General features: G+C 41.2%; 1 protein-coding gene across 1 annotated transcript in view; it reads right to left on the bottom strand.

The window, feature by feature from the left end:
* MPP7 (MAGUK p55 scaffold protein 7) overlaps positions 1 to 21,134 on the bottom strand; it is a 345,710-nt gene that overhangs the window by 210,885 nt on the left and 113,691 nt on the right. Inside the window, exon 5 of the mRNA XM_054716587.1 lies at positions 7,232 to 7,350. Coding sequence (XP_054572562.1) covers positions 7,232 to 7,350 — 119 coding nt within the window. The remainder of the gene's footprint in view (positions 1 to 7,231; positions 7,351 to 21,134) is intronic.

Raw genomic sequence — 21,134 nt, 5'->3', positions numbered from 1 at the left:
ACACACCTTGTGCTTTTCATAAAAGCTCAAAACATGATGCATTAACATGTCATATAATATTGCAGCTGTCCAGTCCCTCATCTACAACCCCTCTAGGAGACTGGTGACTCCACAGGGCAAGGGAGTGTGCCTGCTCTGTTGGAAATTTTTGCCCTAATGGTCTACACAGTGCCTGGCATATAGTAAGAACTCAACAAAGACAGTATGAATAAAGCAAGCAATCATCAAAAGTTAAAACTATGTAAATAAATGTTATAAGAGTCTGGATAATACTATTACTTCTTTAAGACTGAAATAACAAAAATGCATTAATTCAGTCATATTATTATTGCCACAGTTAGTTAATATTAATAAAGGAAGAGAGCAAAGAGAGAGACAGACATTGTTGAGCATATTCAGCTGGGAAGCATAAACCTGTTTGTTTCACCAGGAAGCTACAGCTTCATACCCTAAGGAATCACAGCATCATCTCTCCAAGGAGATTAACACCCGTCCCTTTCCCCCTCTGATAGCGGATTGTTGGGGGTCGGGGAGAGAAAGAGATAGGCACAGGTGCAGTAGAAGTCAGGGTGGTGCAGGGAAGGTGTTTGCCTGTGAGTCTAGCCTGGGGAACAATGGATTGGCTAGGGGCTGGACCCCATTAGAAGTGAGGGAAAACTTAAGAAATTAATTGGTTTGAAGAAGCTTCTGTTTAAAATCCCCAAAGAGTTCCCTCCTTCTTTTTTCCAAAGAAGACATACAGATGGCCAACAGACACATGAAAAGATACTAAACATCACTAATCCCCTTAGTTCCCTATTCCGTGACCCACACTCACCCATGCACTCACCTATTCTCTCTTCATAGCCATGTGGCCTTAAGTAGCCGCATGGCCCACAGCCATGAGGACCCCGCACTGCAACTGGGAACACAAGCTAATAAACTGGCCAGATGTTGGACTGGACTGGACTTCAATATGGAGCAGAAATTCTGGGCGGTGGCCTTAATTATGGCCGCTGAAGACAAGACTGGACGTCTTCCATGGCGAGAGGTACAGAGGTGAAACCTTGGACGGGAACCTATCCTTAATTTGACATCATCAATAAAGTTTTCTACGGAACCCCATCCTTCCCCGGGGGCCTCAGGAAATTACTCTCCTCACAGCACTCCAGGAACTCCACTTCCACCAATAACAATATCAGGAAAGTTTCCTTGAGAAAAAGCTCAGTTGGTTGGATTATCATCCTGTGCACTAAAGGGTCTCGAATTCTATTCTGGTCAGGGCAGACCCGGGTTATGGGTTCAATCCCCGGTTAGGGTACTTATGGGAGACAAATGATCAACGTTTCTTTTTCATTTTGATGTTTTTCTCTCCATATCCCTTCCTCTCTAAAACTAATTTTAAACAAATGAAAATATCAATTAGTGATATGGTTGAAGTACTTCAGAATCACAAAATAGATAAAATTCAGAGAACTACCTTTTTTTCCCCTCCTGCCCCCATTCACATATGCAACTATTCAAAAGGAAATGTCTGTCCTAGTGAGAGCAATTCAACAAGTAAAAGAAATAAAAGGCATCCAAATTGGAAAGGAAGAAGTACAACTGTCACTTTTTGTGGATGGCATGATTTTATCTATAGAAAACCCTAAAGACCATACGCGCGCGCGCGCGCACACACACACACACACACACACACACACACACACACACACACAAATACTGTTAGAACTAATAAACAAATTCAGAATAGTTGCAGGATACAAAATCAATATACAAAAATTTGTTGCATTTTAAAAAAATATATTTTTATTGTTGATAGTATTACAGATATCGCCCATTATTACATTTTTATACACTAAACAACAAACTATTAGAAAGAGAAATTTAGAAAACAATCCCATTTATAATTGCATCAAAAAATTAGGTGCCCAGAAATAAATTTAAGAAGGTAAAAGACCTATGCACTGAAAACTGTAAGACACTGATGAAAGAAAATGAAGACAACACACATAAATGTAAGATATTCTATGCTTGTGGAATAGAAGAATTAATATTGTTAAAATGTCCATATTACCCAAAGTAATCTACAGATTCAATGCAATTCCTATCAGAACTCCAATGGCATTTTTCACAAATAGAAGAAACAATACTAAAATTTGTACAGAACCACAAAAGATCCTGAATAGCCGAAGTAATCTTGAAGAGAAAAAAAAGCTGGAGGCATCATGCTCCTTGATTTCAAACCAAATTATAAATCTGTAGTAATCAAAATTATATGGTTTTGGAATAAAGACAAAGAGCTCAATGGAACATAATAGAGAGCCTATAAATAAACCTGTGCATATATGGTTAATTAATTTATCACAAAGGAGGCAAAATAAGCCATTGTAAAACGAGAATCTCTTCAATAAATGGTGTTGGGAAAATTGGACAGCCACATGCAAAAGAATAAAACTGGACCAATATCTTACACCATGCACAAAAATTAACTCACACTGGATTAAAAACTTGAATGTAAGACCTGAAACCATAAAACTTATAGAAGAAAACATAGATTGACATCATTGTTGAACCTGACTCCAAGGGCAAGGGTAACCAATGCAAAAATAAACAAATGGGACTACATCAAATGAAAAAACTTCTGCAAAGCAAAGGAAATCATCAACAAACTGAAAACAAACCTACTGACTGAGGAAAGATTTGCAAATCATAAATCTGATAAGGGGTTAATAGCCAAAATATATAAAGAACTCATATAATACAATTAACAAAACAAGACCACAAAACAAAACAAAAATTAAAAAATGAACTGAAGATGTGAACAGATAGTTTTCCAAAGAAGACATACAGATGGCCAACAGACACATGAAAAGATTCTCAACATCACTAATCATCAGTTAAATGCAAATCAAAACCACAATGAGATACCACCTCGTAACAGTGAGAATGGCTATCATCAAAATGTCTACAAATAACAAGAGTTGGCAAGGATATGGAGAAAATCGAACCTTCACGCTTGGTTGGTGATAATACAAATTAGTGCAGCCACTATGAAAAATAGTATGGAGGTTCCTCAAATAATTCAAAATATGATCCAGCAATTCCACTTCTGAGTATTTATCTGAAGAAAATGAAAACACTAATTCAAAAAGATATATGCACTTTTATGTTCATTGCAGCATCATTTACGATAGCCAAGATATGGAAGCAATCTAAGTGTCCACTAATAGATGACTGGATAAGTAAGATGTGGTACATATACACAATGCAATATTATTCAGCCACAAAAAATACAATGGAATCTTGCTATTTGCTATGTGGATGGACACAACATAATTTCACTTCTATGTAGAATCTAAAACACAAAACAAAACCAATCTCACAGATACAAAGAATAGATTGGTGGTTGCCAAAAGAGAGAGGGCTGGAGTAGGTGAAATGGGTACAATCTTGTAAAATAAATTGGCCATGGGGATGTAAAGTACAGCATGGAGAATGTAGTCAATAATATTGTATCACAAACTTGAAAGTTGCTAAGAAAGTAAATCTTAAAGGTTCTCATCATAAGAGAAATAGGATAGGGACAGAGGATAAATAGACTTATTGTGGTGAGCATTTCACAATATATACAAACTAGTGACCCGGTGCATGAAATTCGTGCACATTAAAAGGGAATTAATTAGAGGAAATATTTTAATATTGCTATTTGCCCTTTCTCTATAATAGAAGTGTCAAAGATGAAAGAAAATTAGTAAAATGTGTATGAAAATCTTCCTCCTGTCAGAGTCTGGGGCATGCCATGGGAACCAGAGTCAAGTCCCCACCCACCCATGTGCACCTTGAAATTATGCAAGACCCAGACCCAGCCGGCCCCACCCCCATTGGGTTAGATACAGGCCCAGCCAGCCCCACCCCCGTCAAGCCCTGCCAGGCAAGGGACGCGGCCTCAGGTCCCCCGGCCTCAGGTCCTCCGGCCCAGTGCCAGGGCAGGGGGCGTGGCCTGAGGTCCCCCAGACCGACACCAGGGTGGAGGGTGCGCCCTGAGGTCCCCCATCAAGCCCTGCTGGGTGGGGGGCATGGCCTGAGGTCCCCCGTCAGCCCCGCCAGGCAGGGGGCGCATGCTCAGGTCCCCTGCCCAGGCCCAGCGCCACGCAGCCTCAGGTCCCTGCTTATTGCTCGTTAAGGCTCGTTACAGGAACTCAGCCTCCGCTGTGGGCGCAGCCATCTTGTTATGGCGTGATGCTCAATTTGCATATTCCCTCTTTATTAGATAGGATGTCAAATCATTATGTTGCACCCCTGACACTAATATAATATTATGTCAATTATAATATTCAATAAAAAAATGTGGCTCAATGCTTATTGGTGGTCTATGACAATCACTGGATCATGTGAATGCTAACATTCTTGTCTTGCCACACCTTTATGTATTTCCACTCATTTTTCTTTTAAAAAATATGTTTTTATTGATTTTAGAGAGAGAGGGAGAGGGATAGAGATAGAAACATCGATGAGGGAGAATCATTGGTCAGATGCCTCCTGCATGGCCTCTACTGAGGAATGAGCTCACAAACCAGGCATGTGCCCTGACCAGGAATTGAACCATGATCTCTTGGTTCACAGGTGATGCTCAATCAATGAGCCACACTGGCCGGGCTATATTTCCATTCTTATATATGACTAGAGGCCCAGCATGCGGTTGAAATTGTGCGAGGAGGTGCCCCGCCTCCCGCTATATGAGGAGGCACCCCGCGGGCCGCCGCAGGAGTCAGGCCGGACCGCCGCCGTGGGCAGCCGGGACCCACGCCAGACTGGCGCCACGGGCAGCCAGGACCCGCACCTAACTTCCCCCCAGGCCCTCCCTGGCCCCCCTGCCTGTGTCCACTCTGGGCCGCCAGAGCTGCCGCGCCGGCTCGGGCAGGCCCCCCTATCTCTGTCTCCGTCTCCGCTCCGGGCCTCACCTGTGCGCGCAACCTCCTCCTGTCTGGTCGTCTCATTACGGCATCCCGACCTAATTTGCATATTACCTCTTTATATATTAAGATATTTCCTAGATCTATCAGTACTATCTTTCTTCTGATACTTCAGTAGATGAGTGGATAAAAAAGCTGTGGTACATTTACTCAACAGAGTACTATGCAGCAGTAAAAAGAGGGATCTCTCACCCTTTGGGACACCATGGAGGACTTAGAGAAGTGAAATGTCAGTCAGAGAAAGATAAGTACCACATAATCTCACTCATATTGGAATCTAATGAACAAAATAAACTGACAAACAAAATAGATCCAGAGACATGGAAGTATGCAACAGACTGAGGATTCTCAGAGGGAAGGGGGAGCAGGGGAGGGAAGAGGTCAACCAAAGAGCTTACATGCATAAAGGCGTAACCCATGGACACAGATAATAGTGAGGTGAAGCCCTGGGGAGGGGACAGAAGAGGGAAGGCGGGTCAATGGGAAAAAATGGGACCTCTGTAATGCTTTGAACAATAAAGATAACATTTTAAAAGAAAAAAAACACCTACGTTTAAAACGCAACAGTCCGTGTAACTAAGAATCTTTTTACAGATTGCTTTTATTTTTTAATAGAAATAACAACTATCTCTTACTTGAGTTTCTAGCTCCCACAGACTCAAGTAAGACTCTAAATTTCTTTCAGTTTGAGTTAAATGAGAGAACTGCGATTCATATTTCCAAAGGCAAGAGTGGCATCTCTGTCATTCATTTTGGTCTTTTGCATGCTAAGATACTTAAATTTTAATTTTTCCTTAATACTTAATAATGCCTACTTCCATTTGCTGAACCCATATAACAATCAAAGAACTAAGATTTTCACTGTTTTATTTGAAACTCCCAAACAACCTTGTCAACAGATATTTTAATTTCCATTTCATGGGTAAGGAAACTGAGATAGTATCCATGTTATAAATATACAAGCACACATGCATCCATTGTTTGGGGCATGTGTACTTAATGATTAAGGGGTGATGATGCCATTTGAAATATATTTTATCCCTCTATCAAAGTGAATTGAAACAAATCCATACCTACCCAACTTCCACACATTCAACACAGGAATATTTCCATGGTTGCCTCAGTAAGTCATAAACTTCATCCACTATAATCCCAACACTATTTCATAATACATCTCAGGAGACCAACTAAACTACCTAAAATTATTCAGAACATAACAATACCTTGGCAATTATATAACAACTAAATAAGCAAATAAGACGTTCTAGGTTTTACATGTCATGCTAAAAATGCCACATATCAACACTTTCACTTCTTGAGAATTGCCACTGCTTGAGGCTCACAAATTTCAGCAAATTTTACAGGGGAAAAAAAAGTAATAATTTTCCTGTCCTTTGAAGCAATTGCAATGCAGAAGTTGCTCACTTTCAAATACTCTACATCAATTAAAAGCCTCTTATCAGAACAGACAACCATACAGACTTAGTGGAAGTAGTATAGGTCTGGATATTGTTGAGGCATCATGAGTTCCTAGCTCCCACAGACTCTAAATTTCTTTCAGTTTGAGTTAAATGAGAGAAACTGCGATTCATATTTCCAGAGGCAAGAGTGGCATATTTTCCAGTAAGTTTCTTGTTCTCATTTTACTATTTTAAGAATTCTGATCACTCCCAGGATTGCTGTGTGGCAAGATCTGAATTCTGGTGACTGATCATTTTCATGACATGATGCTTTACTAAAACTGTCTCAAAACACTGTTTTTATTCGTATTTAGCTTCAGTGTATTTATACACAAAATACCACTTCAATGGCATCACGCCAAGAAAAGAAATAGCTTGCTAGAATTTCAGTTGACTTTGTTAAAGGAAATTATTTTAAATTAATGTGGCTACTGAACTGCTGCCATCCTTAACCTAAGAAAATATATTCCTTCTAATTTTTGCTATGAACATTTATTTATTTAAGTTAAATTCCAGCTCATGAATGTTGACCATAAAGAGTCTAAACCTTCCTGCTACTATTTCATATTCTTTTTCTAAACAAGGGCAACCACATATTTGCTGCATTAGTATGCACAGCAAAATCACCACCATTAAGTGAAATCATCTATGTATTTTTGGTAGAATCTTTAACAACTTCCACACCCATCAATGAAATGGAACAAGGCTGTTTTGTTTTCAGAGAGCAACAATTTAATCTCTGGTTTACTAGATGGCGCTCAAAATATTTTTCCATATGTTTTTCCACAAAGAGAATCTGACATCAGCATGGTTTACCTTTACCAGTGAATGCAGGCTTTTTTCACCAAACATATCCCAGAGGAAGGTTAGGTCTTCCTGGCTATCCACATGTGGCTGCAGCTGGGCTGGCAGCGCAGCCAACAGCTCATACAGACCTATAAAATGAAAATAAAACACAAAGCGTAATCTTAGAGTGATCTCATTAATTTCACTTAAGGTGTGTGTAAGTGACGGCTGGAACATGTCTTTTTTGCTGGATTTGTATTCTGGACCATCCAGCAAAACACTTCTCCAAAGAAGCAAAGGAAGCTTTTTTATTTTTCAATTCCAAACTAGTATGTATTACTAGGCTAGTTTTTAACTTTCACAGTTGTCAACATTCTACAGTCCTCCAAGGTTACATAACCTGAGACAGAAAGTGTGTACAAGCTTTCAATGAAAGAAGAAAAGGCATACATTCCTTTCCTTAATTGTTATTACATTCCCTCAGTGTTAGCCAAAGAGTGAAGTGAGTCACGAATAGGAAAAATTTCCTTAGAAGAACAGAAAATTGATACAGAGTTCCACTAAAAAGGTTTCATGGTTTCCAAATCGTTCCTTATACAGCTTCAAAAACTTTGCATTATTTAATATCCAAAATAAGGTGTAAAAAGGCAGAATAAACCATACTTGGTGCTACATTACTGCAGTCACCCACTTTTCAAAAAAAACCCACAACTACTATGTAGAACTTAAGTTTACGTTTGACTCTAATTTGGGGGCTCTGATAGCTCTGAAAATGCGGTTACCAGGCGCTCCCCAATGGAAGCTTCCCTGGAGCACAGTAGCGCAGTGTTCCACAGTAGCACACTGCATAGCCCATCCATCTCGTTCGGGGGCTGTCAGACTCCTGTCCAAGAAATATTGCAATGGTGCTTGCCCAAGACTCTTCAGGGAGGTGACCTGGCAGAAGTCAATATCAACTCACAGCACATGTTTCATTTCCCAGTGGGATTACATGAGGTAAAAAGGACAAAATTCCTTTTATTTCTGTCTGCTGTCTACAAAAACACCAAGACCTCCTGGGATCTACAACACACGGCACTGTTGTTATTTCTGGTCTGAATAAGTGCTGCTGTTCATCACAGGGACAACTTTACACAATATTTAACAGCAAAGATCGTAGAGTAAATTATAGACAATTGATCATTTTATCTATTACCTTCCTAAAACGTTAAGTATTCTGATAATCAGTAATAATTCACAACCAAATGCAGTAGTGTCCACTTTGAAAGACAGATATGTAATTTGAAAGATTTGATTAAATTCAAACATTCCTAGGGCTGTATTTGGCCAAAAAGAACTAAAATCTCTAGAAAAAAATTATGTCCTTAAGTATTCTTAGAGTTTTATATTTATTCCCTTAAAACCCTGGCATCCTGCCTAAAATAGCTCTTATTTGCAATTTAGTAAATATTTTTAAGGTATCTCTACACAACTCAATGTAAACAGGTCTCACTTCATGTACACACACACATACACACACACACACACATACACAAAGTAATCACCACTGCCAAAATCAGTGATTATGGTCAGAAGTGCAAAATTCAAATTATATAAAAAGAAGGTAGAATGTCACTATTTTATTACTGCTTTCAGGAATATTAAAAAAAAAAAGTTGCCTACTCCTTGGTAATATGATTAGTTTAACCAATGGTACTAATTCAACTGTGATATAACTTCTGAGGTATAGCTGTTGGGGGGATTAAATGAGTTAATACATTAGAACAGTCTCTGACACATAGTAAGTATTCAATCTGTTTCATATGTAACTCAATGAGGTTCAGCCATATTATAATTGATTATATTGTTATTCATCATTACTACTGATGTTATTATTGATTATAATTTATTATATTGTTATAATTGATTATACTGTTATTCATCATTACTATTACTGAAAATGCAAAAGTTGGAATCAAATAGACCTAAATTCAAACCCCAGGCCTACACTTTAGGCATTCCAAACAACTTATCTTACACACACACACACACACACACACACACACACACACACAAGTACATGTAATATTGGTGAAATCTGAAAAAGGTCAATGGATTGTATCAATGACAATTTCCCAGTTGTGAATCTCTACTATTCTATATAATAAAGATGTAATATGCAAATGGTCATTACGCCATAAAGCGTAATGACCAACCAAGTAACGACTGGATCACGGATCAGCAGGAGGGTGGGGCAGCGAGCTACAAGCAGGTGGCAGAGAGCTACAAGAGGGGGCAGGGCAGCAAGCTATGAGGGGGAAGCGGGGGGCAGAGGGAGCTACAGGAGGGTGGGGCAGTGGGTAGAGAGCTACAGGAGGGCAGCAGCGAGCTACTGGCTACAAGCAGGCGGCAGAGAGCTACAGGAGGGGTCAGGGCAGCAAGCTATGAGGGAGGAGCAGGGGCGGGGCGGGAGGAGCTACAGGAGGGCAGGGCAGCAGGCAGAGAGCTACTGGAGGGCGGTAGAGAGCTTCTGGTGAGCTACTGGTGCACGGATTTGTGCACAGGGCTACTAGTGGTTATATAAGAAATTACCATTGGAAGAAGCCAAGTCAAAGGTACACAGGATTTATCTTATAATATGTGAATCTACAGTTATCTCAAAATAAAGTTTAAACCAAAGAAGAAATTGTGGCAAATATGGTCGTCACAGGAATTCAATGGAACAATGCTCATGAAAGCATTTAGCCCTGTGGCTGCACAGAGTAGGCACTTGATAGAAAATAATGTTCTTCTTTCCTTAACAGGTCTCCTCTAGAATGAAAATGCCATTTCAATGCAATGGTTCAAAATCAAAACAACAGCTTAGCTATACATTCCAGCTGGACACAATACCACACTCAGAAATAAAACCACCCTCGTCTTTTACATATGGAAAGTGTTAACTTTACTCAAATAGTGCTTAACTTTTTGTGGAAATAAGTCATATTATGTATAAGTTTAAAACAATAATTTCTCCATAAGCAAAAGCTCATAAACCTGAGTTTTCTGTTTTTTACTAGTTTTATGCAATCCTAATTTTTATGCCACCCTAATATGGTACTCTACTGACAACAGCAGTCATCTCTCTTTAGCTCCCAAAGACAGAAGAGATAGGACAGTGCCCACCAAAAAAACTAAAGCAATGGTTAAAAGAGTTACTAGTGCATATGTGGTCTCAATGCAGGCAACACAGCCACTCACTTCCACTCAAGTAAATTATATAGGCCCTAGAAACCATCTCAGTCCATGCTTAAACTGGGTCTGCGATCTGACATATGCTTTAAAATACTTCCCTATTTAGTTCCTAGCGTCCCAATACTGAAGAACACTGTGAAATCCAAATGTTTTTAGTTCTTCAGACTCAGAGAACAAGAATGAAATTTTGGATAGCAAGGCATATCTTTAAATTTTTTACCTAAATCTACTTCGTCCCTAAACATGAACTGGAATGGTGAAAGTTACCCTATGGTCCTCCATAGTCATTCCAACGAACATTCATAGTACCTATGAACCAAGTGCTGTTCATGGCTCTAAAGGTCTGAGACACATGAGTCCCATCCTGAGGAGTTAGTTTACAGTGGCAAGAACAAGCACGCAGACTGGTCCATTGGTAAGTGCAGGAAAGGGTTAGACTGCTGTGGCAAAGGCAAGGGAAGTGGTCAATTCCTTCACAGGAGGAAGGAGACTCAGGAAAGTCTTCCGCAAAGAATAACACCTGAGTTGTCTTTAAATGTTACATCCCTAAGGATCAACATTTATGAGTTCTTACATTCAGAATAATACGTTAGTCGCTGGGGATATGGCTAGGTATAGGATATTTCACTATCTCTGTCCCAGAGATCTTATAGTCTTGGATGACACAGAATACCTATCACATACACCCAAACATAAAGCCACTCTGAATATCACTCTCTCCTATATGTCCAAGTAAACTTCCAAAACATATTTTCTTCCTGGTAAAATAATTAGATGTTTAGGCTACTAATGAAATATTCAAAGATCTAATTGATTTTCAGTGATGTTGATAAGATACTCATGACTGTTTAAAATATTTAAGTTATAATTTAGTTAGAAACACATATTCTTAATTACGTATTAAGTAAAATATTACTTTAAGGTAGTTGGGTTTTGCTCCACTTGCACATTTCATGCAACCATTTTGTTTAAATTATCCACAATGACTTCCCCATTACAAGTGCCACTTGCAGAGTTAAAATAGATCATTTTTACTTCTAGATAAGTTATCTGATTTATAGCACTTTTTTGAATTTGTGGGAGATGCTTTCAATAAGAATCTGGGTAAAGCAGACTGTTGGTTTTTTTTGTTTGTTTTTCATTTGTCCTGTAGCTCTATGTTTTCTTTCTCCACAACAAAACCACTTAACTACTCTTTAAATATCTTCAATATTGGCAAATGTGAGCTTTTTAACACCCTCTCCAAGGAATAAGAAGAAAATCTGGCTTAAATGTCTTTGACTCCTTTTTTCTTTTAAACAATTCTGCCAGTGCTCTCTCAATAATCCCCCCAAAATAAGAATTTATGTTATATGAGAATAACTGTGGTTTCTCCATTCAATACATTTTTGTGTAATGGAGAAAGCTTTCTATAAAGGTTTTTAAGGACTTGAATAGAAGGCAGCTCTCTCTTTTTGGAGAGATCACTTTAAAGGGAAAAAAAAAATCTCACCTTATACTTGGGTACATTTGATAGAAGACATTGTCAAAGATGCACGTAAAGAATTTCAATTAAATTATTTCATAAAAATGTCCCATCAAAGAAAAAGTAATATTTTTAAATAAGTGAGAAAAGAAAGCAACAACTAAAATACGTGAGGGGTCATTTGATTAGTATGTGCAATAATAATTATAACAATTTTAATTAAAAAGAGAGGAATCAATAAAAGTCAGAGGCCATAGTAGAGCTGGCCGGATGTGAGCTAGGATCTGAGGAAAGGAAAATAGGGCCCAGAAGGAGCACTGTAGGTTGGAGAATACCCAGGTGAAAAGTCAGCAATAAATAGGTAAACCCATAGATTCTTAAATGCACTGAATTTCTATAAGACTGAAGAAACACTAGTGAGTACTCAAACCCAAATTTCTGCTTTGTATGTTTATATCAGTCATGGTCCAATCTGGAGACTAGGGCTATGCAGTAATTTAAACAAACAGAGTTTAACATAAATAATTATTAACTGTTATGGGGATCATCTATAAAGTAGTAAAGGAAAATATCAAGAATACCTAGGGCTGGAGGGATGACTCAGAAGAAGACATCTTGGAAGAGGTACTCTCGCCCCAAGAATAGGATTTGAGCTTGTTGGAGAAGGTGGATTACAGCCAACTAGCTGACTGGGTCCCCCTGAGTCAGAGCTTGTCCACAGTCACTGAGCCAGCAGCAGACACCAGGGTTCAGGTAGGAATTGCTTCCACAGGGTATATATATATGAAACCTGGGCAACAAGAAACCACAGCCAGGACTGGAAAGCCAAGATAATCGCTATGGGAGCAGGTAGGCAGAAAACTGGGAAAGTGACTGACAGCAGAAACCACCCCTCTCACCACCCGGAAGCTGACTTCTGGGGTGCCTGAGAAGCTCACTGGGAATCTACCTATTCCCAGAGGTGTCGCTGAAACTCAAAAGTAAACTGTGCACCAGGTGCCACTAGAACTTGAAGGGGATAAGTACCATTGCATGCTTCCCACATGCTGCCAGCAACCCCATGGAAGAAGCATAAAGAAGCAAATGAAAAAAACACCAGGACAAGGAAGAGCCACCTCCTCCCCCTGCAATGTGCCACTAGTGCCCTCTCCTGACAAAGCTTAGCATCATTCCAGCTGCAAAGAATATTTAAAGGGCCCAGCTTAATTTTCAGAGTAGGCAATGAAGTACGAATTTGGAGCTGAGAGGCAATAAAATGATACCTAGCTCAATATCTATACATAGATTTAAGTGTGTGTGAGGAGGAAGGTCTCTTAATATTTTAGGGGAGGGATGTGCCTTTTTTTAAACATATTTTTATGATTTCAGAGAGGAAGGGAGAGGGAGGAGAGATAGAAACATCAATGATGAGAGAGAATCATTGATAGGCTGCCTCCTGCATGCCCCACACTGAGGATAGAGCTCGCAACCTGGGCATGTGTCCTGACCGGGAATCAAACTGTGACCTCCTGTTTTCTAGGTTGATGCTCAACCACTGAGCCATGCCAGCCAGGCAAGGGATGTTGTCTTTTTGCTTTTGTCTGGTGTGGCTTTCTGTTATTTGGTAGTGGGGACACAATGAAAAATATTTAAAAAGCGATTAGGGAAAGTAAAGGTTTTACTAATATGGATTTTAAAGGGGAACTACTACTAAACCAAAGGTTTGTATTTACAATGCTTGTCTATTTTATCAGTATGCTATGCCTGGACACAACAGCTCAGTTAGAGGACAAACTAAGACAAAGTTCTAAGTTCCACAGATGAAAACAAAAACAAAAACACTCTTGCCTATCTAAATATCATTCTCTTAACTTCAACCTCCTCAGAAATGCATCTATACTAATAAAGGGGTAATATGCTAATTAGACCGGACATCTTCCGGACATCCTTCCAGACAAAGCCATGGTGGCAGGGGCCAAGGCAGAGGTGGTTAGAGGTGATCAGGCCAGTAGGGGAGTAGTTAGGGGCAATCAGGCCGGCAACAGAGCAGTTAGGGGTGATCAGGCAGGCAGGCAGAAGTGGTTAGGGGTGATCTGGCAGGCAGGGGAGCAGTTAGGAGCATCAGGCAGGCAGGCAGAGTGGTTAGGGGTGATCAGGCAGGCAGGAAGAAGGGTTAGGGGAGCTCAGGCAGGCAGGCAGGTGAGCAGTTAGGAGCCAGCAGTCCAGAATTTCAAGAGGGATGTCCGACTATCCCCGAGGGGTCCTGTATTGGAGAGGGTGCAGGCTGGGCTGAGGGACTTCCCCTCTCCCATGCATGACTTTTGTGCACCGGGCCTCTAGTAGTATTTATAAAAGAGGAGAGAGAGGTGTGGTTTTCAACATTAAAGAAAATAATCCCCAACAGTAGAAAAACAACACAAAGTACATACTGAGCTAAAATATTAGGGGCTAAGGAAGGTGTTATAGTAATAGGAGCTAATTGCAGAGATGCAAAGATTTTTTTTTTTTTTTTAAATATAGATGTTGTAGCATTTAGACAGATGTGAGCAGAGCAAGGATGATGGGCCAGATACAGAAGGTCACCAGGGGGCAAAGCCCCAGGTGCCTAACAATGGACAATCAACTGTAGGGTGGGACTTCACCCCCAGAGTGACTTTTCCTCCCCTAGCATAACACTGGTTTGGACTCCTGATCTTTCCTCTATAGAAATAACATTTAGACCTCAGTTGTATTTCAGCACCAGGCCATTATAAGCAACAAAACCAGCCACAGCTGACATCAGGACTAGCTGCATGGAACAATGACCGCCTGCCCTGGTGCCAGCCAATCCATCAGTGGAGACCACTACCCAGTAAGGACACACCTGGGAAACTGCTGAATATTCTATTGAGATCTTCCCCTGGGACCTCCCCTAAAATCCTCACCCTTAAAACCCTTAGGACGGAGGACCAAGGGCACTCTCCCTCCCCAGAGTGCACCTGTGCCTTGTGCCTTGTACCTTTTCTTTTCCCTCCCCCCTCTCCCATCCTGCCCCAGGCACATTACCATTGGCTTCCGCACTCCCAAGCTCCCAGGGCCCTTCCTTTACCTCTGTAACTTGTTTCCTCAGCCCACTTCTTCTAGGAATTACTCTTTCTACCTCTATAATTTATCCAATAAATGTTCTCTTACAGTTTGGGTCTGGACTCTCTGAATTCTTTCCTTGCCAGAACCCAAGTACCGAGGTTGCTGAACCCAGGTTTAATCTGACCTCATGGGTCAGGCACCTGGTGCTGTTCTTGCCGCCTACTATACGGTATATACTAGGCGTACCGGTTAATAATGAGGATTTTGTAATCAAAGAAAACACGAAAATTTCAAGAGAAACATCAAAAGTGATTTATTCACAGTAATGTCCATCGCTAGCTACACATTTCCCCCATCTTTCAGGTAATTTGTGGATTACCGTCCCAATAGAACTTTTCTTGTTTTGAGGCAAACGATTTAGAGACCCGATTTTCCACTTCTTCGTACATTTTGAAGTGCTGCTCAGAAAGTGCGTGTGCCATAGATTGGAACAAGTGGTAATCTGAAGGAGCAAGGTCTGGTGAATGCAGCGGGTGGGTTAATACTTCCCAGGCAAGATCTTTTAACATGTCTTTAACTGGTTTTGAAGTGCGTGATGGTGCGTCATCATGAAGCAAAATTACTTTGCCATGTCTTCTGGCATATTCTGGTCGTTTCACGATCAAAGTGTGGTTCAAATTGATTATTTGTTGTCGGTAGCGATCAGTATTAACGTTTCACCTGGTTTTAGAAGCTCATAATACACAACACCTTCCTGATCCCACCAAACGCAGAGCATTGTCTTTTTTCCGAAGTGATTTGGCCTTGCAGTCAATGTCGATGGTTGACCTGGATCAACCCATGATTTTGTGCACTTGGGATTCTCAAAATAAATCCACTTTTCATCGCCAGTCACAATTCGATGCAAAAAAGACTTTCTTTTGTGCTGTTGAAGCAACATTTTACTGATGACTTTTTGGTTTTCCATTTGTCTTTCGTTCAGTTGGTGTGGCACCCATTTTCCTTCCTTTAAAATCTTTCCCATTGCTTGTAAATGATTGGAAATTATTTGCTGAGCAATGTTTAATCTTTCAACAAGTTGTTTTTGAGTTTGACACGCATCTTCATCCAATAATGCTTTGTAACTGTTGGTCTTCAAACTTTTTCGGTTGACCTGGACATTCTTTGTCATTCACATCGAAATCATCACTTTTAAAGCATTTAAACCAGCATTCACAAGTATCTTGAGATGGAGCATGTTCACCATAAGCTTCCCAATGTTTCAGCAGCACTTTTCTTCAAAATAATGAATTAAAACTTCCCGCAAATGCTCTTTTTTGGGCACGAAATTCGACAATTTTAAATGTAAAAATGTCTATGAGGTTAACACCTTCAGTAAATTTGACATATGAAGTTTTGAAGCTTGTCAATACAACAAAATAGCATACATATCAAATCGCATATATATCGACATATGTATAATTCCATCTATTGAAAAAAATCCACATTATTAACCGGTACACCAATATTTTGGAGAACCAAGACAGCAGCGTAGATAGACACTGGTACTCGCCACCTCCCACAACCACCTCAAAATTAAGACTAAAATACAGAACAACCATCATTCAAAACCACCTTAAATGTGGTTGAATGGAAATCTTACACTAAGGAAATAAAGAAGAAAGCACATGGAGACTGGTAAGATGTGGGAAGGCCTCCAACTGGCTGGCCCAACACCCATGTGTGGTGTGTTTTTAATCAGGAGGGATATCTCAGCTGCCGAGGCCTCCTATGAGGAGTAAGGGGTCCCAGCCCAACACCAGACCTCTCAGCCCAGGCTTCCAGTGCCAGGAAGAGAAGTCCCCAAAACTTCAGGCTGTAAAAATCAGCAGGGATTGTGGCTGCATGACACAGAGGCTGCTGGAGACCTAGGCAGTTCCTCTTTAGGGGCAGGCACATGAACTTACTTGGGCTCACTCCCTCTGAGCTCCAGCGCTGGGGTAGTGGCTTGAGGGAATGGAGGAACTGGATTGTCTGGCATCAGAGCATGAACTTGAGGGCGGCTTTCCCCCAGACAGAGGTGCTTGCAGGGGTCATTGTTCCTATGCTGAGACCTCCCTGATGGCAGACTTGACTGGCAGCCATATCTGAGTTTCCATAAGCCCGGCTCACACTGTTCCCTCCAGCCTAATGATTCTGAGACCTCAGCCCATCCAATTTTAAGCCCCACCCAAGCTGTTTGCAGTGGCTTCAGACTTTCCTAAAATCTCTCAAACAAGCAGCAGCTTGCCTCATACCTATCAATAGGAGGCCGAAGACCCAGCACTAGCACCCACCTACCTTGCTTCACAGCTTAGCCTTGCTTGGACACTTTCAAGCCCAATACAAGTAGCAGCCATCTGTAGATCTCTCTGTAGCTCCTGCTGGGTAGCCCTGGGCAGTGGCTGACTTTGCACCTCCCTGGAGGCCCCAGAGTCAGTGCACCCAGGAGATGGCTTCAGACCATACCAGATTACAACTCTATACATTCAAGTGACACACTCCAGGGGGAGACTCAGTGAGCACCAAAGCCCCACTGAAGCAAGTCCTGCTGCATAGGGGTGTCTCCTGCACAGCAGCTCTTCCCCTGAAGTTACAGCTGGTCCTCACAGCCAATTGGCTTGGATGTCAATTCTTCCCAGTGATTCCAATAATTAAGGCTCAACTACAAGAAGACTGTGCACACAACCCACACAGGGGTGTATGCAGAGTGCCCAGCTCAGGTGAATGGGGAGGCTGAGTCACTTGGGCCCTAGAGGACACCTACTACACAAGGCCACTCTACCAATTCCAGGAGACATAGCAGCTCCACCTAATACATAGAAACAAATACAGGGAAGCAGCCAAAATCCTGGAACAAAGAAATGTGTCGCAAAGGAAAGAACAGAAGAAATCTCCAGATAAAGAACTACATGAAATGGAAGTGAACAAACTACTAAATACTGAGTTCAAAAAAATGGTTTTAAGGAATATAATGAGATCTTCAAGGGACTTAGTGAGAATTTCAAGGATCTTAGTGAGAATTTCAAAGACATGAGAAAGGACCAGTCTTAAATTAAGCATACACTAACTGAAATAAATAATTTATAGGGATTCAACAGCAGAGTAGAGGATTCTGAGAATCAAATCATGATTTAGAATATGTGGAAGCAAAAAACACCCAATCAGAAGAGCAAAAAGAAAAAAAGAATCGCCCTAGCTGGTTTGGCTCAGTGGATGGAGCATTGGCCTGCGGACTGGGGGGTCCCAGGTTCGATTCTGGCCAGGGGTACATGCCTGGGTTGTGGGCTCGATCCCCAGTGGGGGGCGTGCAGGAGGCAGCCAATCAATGATTCTCTCTAGTCACTGATGTTTCTGTCTCGCTCTCCCTCTCCCTTCCTCTCTGAAATCAATAAAGAAATATATATATTTAAAAAAAGAAAAAAAGAATCCAAAAATATGAATATAGTGTAAGGAGCCTCTGGGACAACTTCAAGCATACCAACATTTGCATTATGGGGGTGCCAGGAGGAGAAGAGAGAAAGATATTGAAAACCTAATTGAAGAAATAATGACAGAAAACTTCCCCTACCTGATGAAATAAATAGACTTACAAGTTCAGGAAGCACTGAGAGTCCCAAACAAGAGGAACCCAAAGAGACCCTCACCAAGACATAATTAAAATGCCAAAGGTTAAAGACAAAGAGAGAATCTTAAAAGCAGCAAGAGAAAAGCAGTTAGTTACCTACAAGGGAGCGCCCATACAACTGTCAGCTTATTTCTCAACAGAAAATTTGCAGGTCAGAAGGGAATGGCAAGAAATATTCAAAGTGATGAAAAGCAAGGACCTACAACCAAGATTACTCTACCCAGCAAATCTATCATTTAGAATTGAAGGTCATATAAAGAGCTTCACAGACAAGAAAAAGCTAAAGGAATTCATCACTACCAAACTAGTATTACATGAAATGTTGAAGGGTATTCTTTAAGAAGAGGAAGACAAAAAAAATATAAAAAATATGAACATAAAATGGCAATAAATACCTATCTATCAACAATTGAATCTAAAAATCAAAATAAACAAAGAAGGGATCTAATGAACAAAATAAACTGATGAATAAAATAGAACCAGAGGCATGGAAACATGAAACAGACTGACGAATCTCAGAGAGAAGGGGGAAGGAGAGGCGGGAAAAGATTAACCAAAGAACTTATATGCATATATTCATTACCTGTGGACACAGACAATAGGGTGATGAAGGCCTGGGGCAGGTCAGAAACTGGGTGGAAGGAGCAATGGGGGGAGGGGAAGGGGATAAACATCTGTAATATTCTCAATAAAGATTTTAAATTAAAACATACTAATAAATGTATATTTTTTATTGATTTCAGAGGAAGGGAGAGGGAGAGAGATAGAAACATCAATGATGAAAGGGAATCATTGATCAGCTGCCTCCTGCATGCTCCCTACTGAGGATCATGCCTGCAACTCAGGCATGTGCCTTGACTGGGAATTGAACCATGATCTCCTGGTTCATAGGTTGACACTCAACCACAGAGAGAGATGTTTTAAGATTTTAAAACTGCTGTTTAGGAACTAAATATTGTAATCTATACTCCCCTTTCCAGAAGAATGTTAAATGGCAAATGTTGGCTGTCTGAAATCATAAAAAATACACTAATGAGAATGCTTTCAGTACAAAATATGCTCACTCTACAATGCAGTTCATTAAGCCATCACATATGTAGACCAGGATCTTTATATAACTTCACTGACTTGTTCATTTGGTTTAAGTTAAATGTGCTACAGCTGGCTTCTCTGTAGCCTTGCTACACTGAAGGATAAACATATCTGTCATTTTTCTTGAAGAAAAAAAAAAAGATTTTTCTCCCAACAACTTATGATCCAAGTATGTTCTTTCTGAGCCTCTGGCAACACAAGTGACAGAGGAGCATCAGTATTTTCTATGCAGATTTAAGTGCTGTAGCAACCTTAAGTTGTTTTGAAATTAAAAAAAAATATATATATATATCCTATATAATAAAAGCCTAATATGCAAATTATCCCTTCGACCGGGAGTTTGACCACTTGGTATGACATGTGCTGACCACCAGGGGGCAGCGCAGAACATGGTGGGTGTTGGCAATGCGACGCTGGCAGCAGGCTGCAGTGGAGGCGCTGCCGGCCCCGATGGGCCCCGACAAGAGCTGGACCGCGGAAGGATGATGGAGCAGGTGAGCAGGCAGCACCAGACCAAGGCAGGTGTGAGTGGGGCCTGATCGCCCCGCAGACGGTAACCAGCTGAAGGAGCCAGGCAGGGGCCCAATCACCCCACTGATCGCCCCACAGATGGTGACAGTGGCGGGGGTTGGGGCTGCCACCCGGCTCCCAGGTGCTGAGGGAGCCAGGCGGGGGCCCAATGACTCAGGTGGAGGAGGGTGCGTGAGTGCCTGGCAGTCGAGGTGCTGCCCAGGGCCCAGAGGTCAGCTGGGACCAGCCCTTCCACACCAGACGCTCACGCTTCGATCACCAGCCAGGCCCAGGTGCCGCACCTGTGCACAAATTTCGTGCACCGGGCCTCTAGTATATATATAAAAGCCTAAGCAACCATTACAACTGGTCAACCGAACGACCGATCACTATGACGCACACTGACCACCAGGGGGCAGACGCTCAATGCAGGAGCTGCACCCTGGTGGTCAGTGCACTCCCACGGCCAACCTCCCGCAGCTGGCCAACCTCCCACAGTTCCTCCCCCAGGCCGGCCGGCCCCAATCGGGACTGGGCAAGATGGCCCTGATTGCCCCAATTGCTGGCCAGGCTGAGGGACCTCACCCGTGAACAAATTCATGCACCGAGCCTCTAGTGTGTGTGTGTGTGTGTGTGTGTGTGTGTGTGTGTATGTGTATGTGTATATATATATATATATATATATATATATATATATATATATAGTAGTACTGTAGAGCTAGTCCTAAGGATTTATATTATAATTTTATTATCTTTAGTAACATGCAGGTGATTTGATCAAGGATTGGAAAAGGCAGACATCACTGAGGAAATGTGACCACATTGAGTAAACAATTCATCCCAAAGTTATAATACATTAATTAGAATTACAACGTGTCATCGTCTGGTATTAAAATGTCATTACCCTGCTCAAATCACTGGAATATATGATAGTAGTTTTAACTATGGATAAAAGTTCCCAT

The sequence above is a fragment of the Eptesicus fuscus genome, chromosome 5 (assembly GCF_027574615.1).
Source record: "Eptesicus fuscus isolate TK198812 chromosome 5, DD_ASM_mEF_20220401, whole genome shotgun sequence".
NCBI classification, from domain to species: Eukaryota; Metazoa; Chordata; class Mammalia; order Chiroptera; family Vespertilionidae; genus Eptesicus; species Eptesicus fuscus.
The sequence above is the reverse complement of the archived record's forward strand: the minus strand, read 5'-3'. Positions and strand labels throughout refer to the sequence as shown.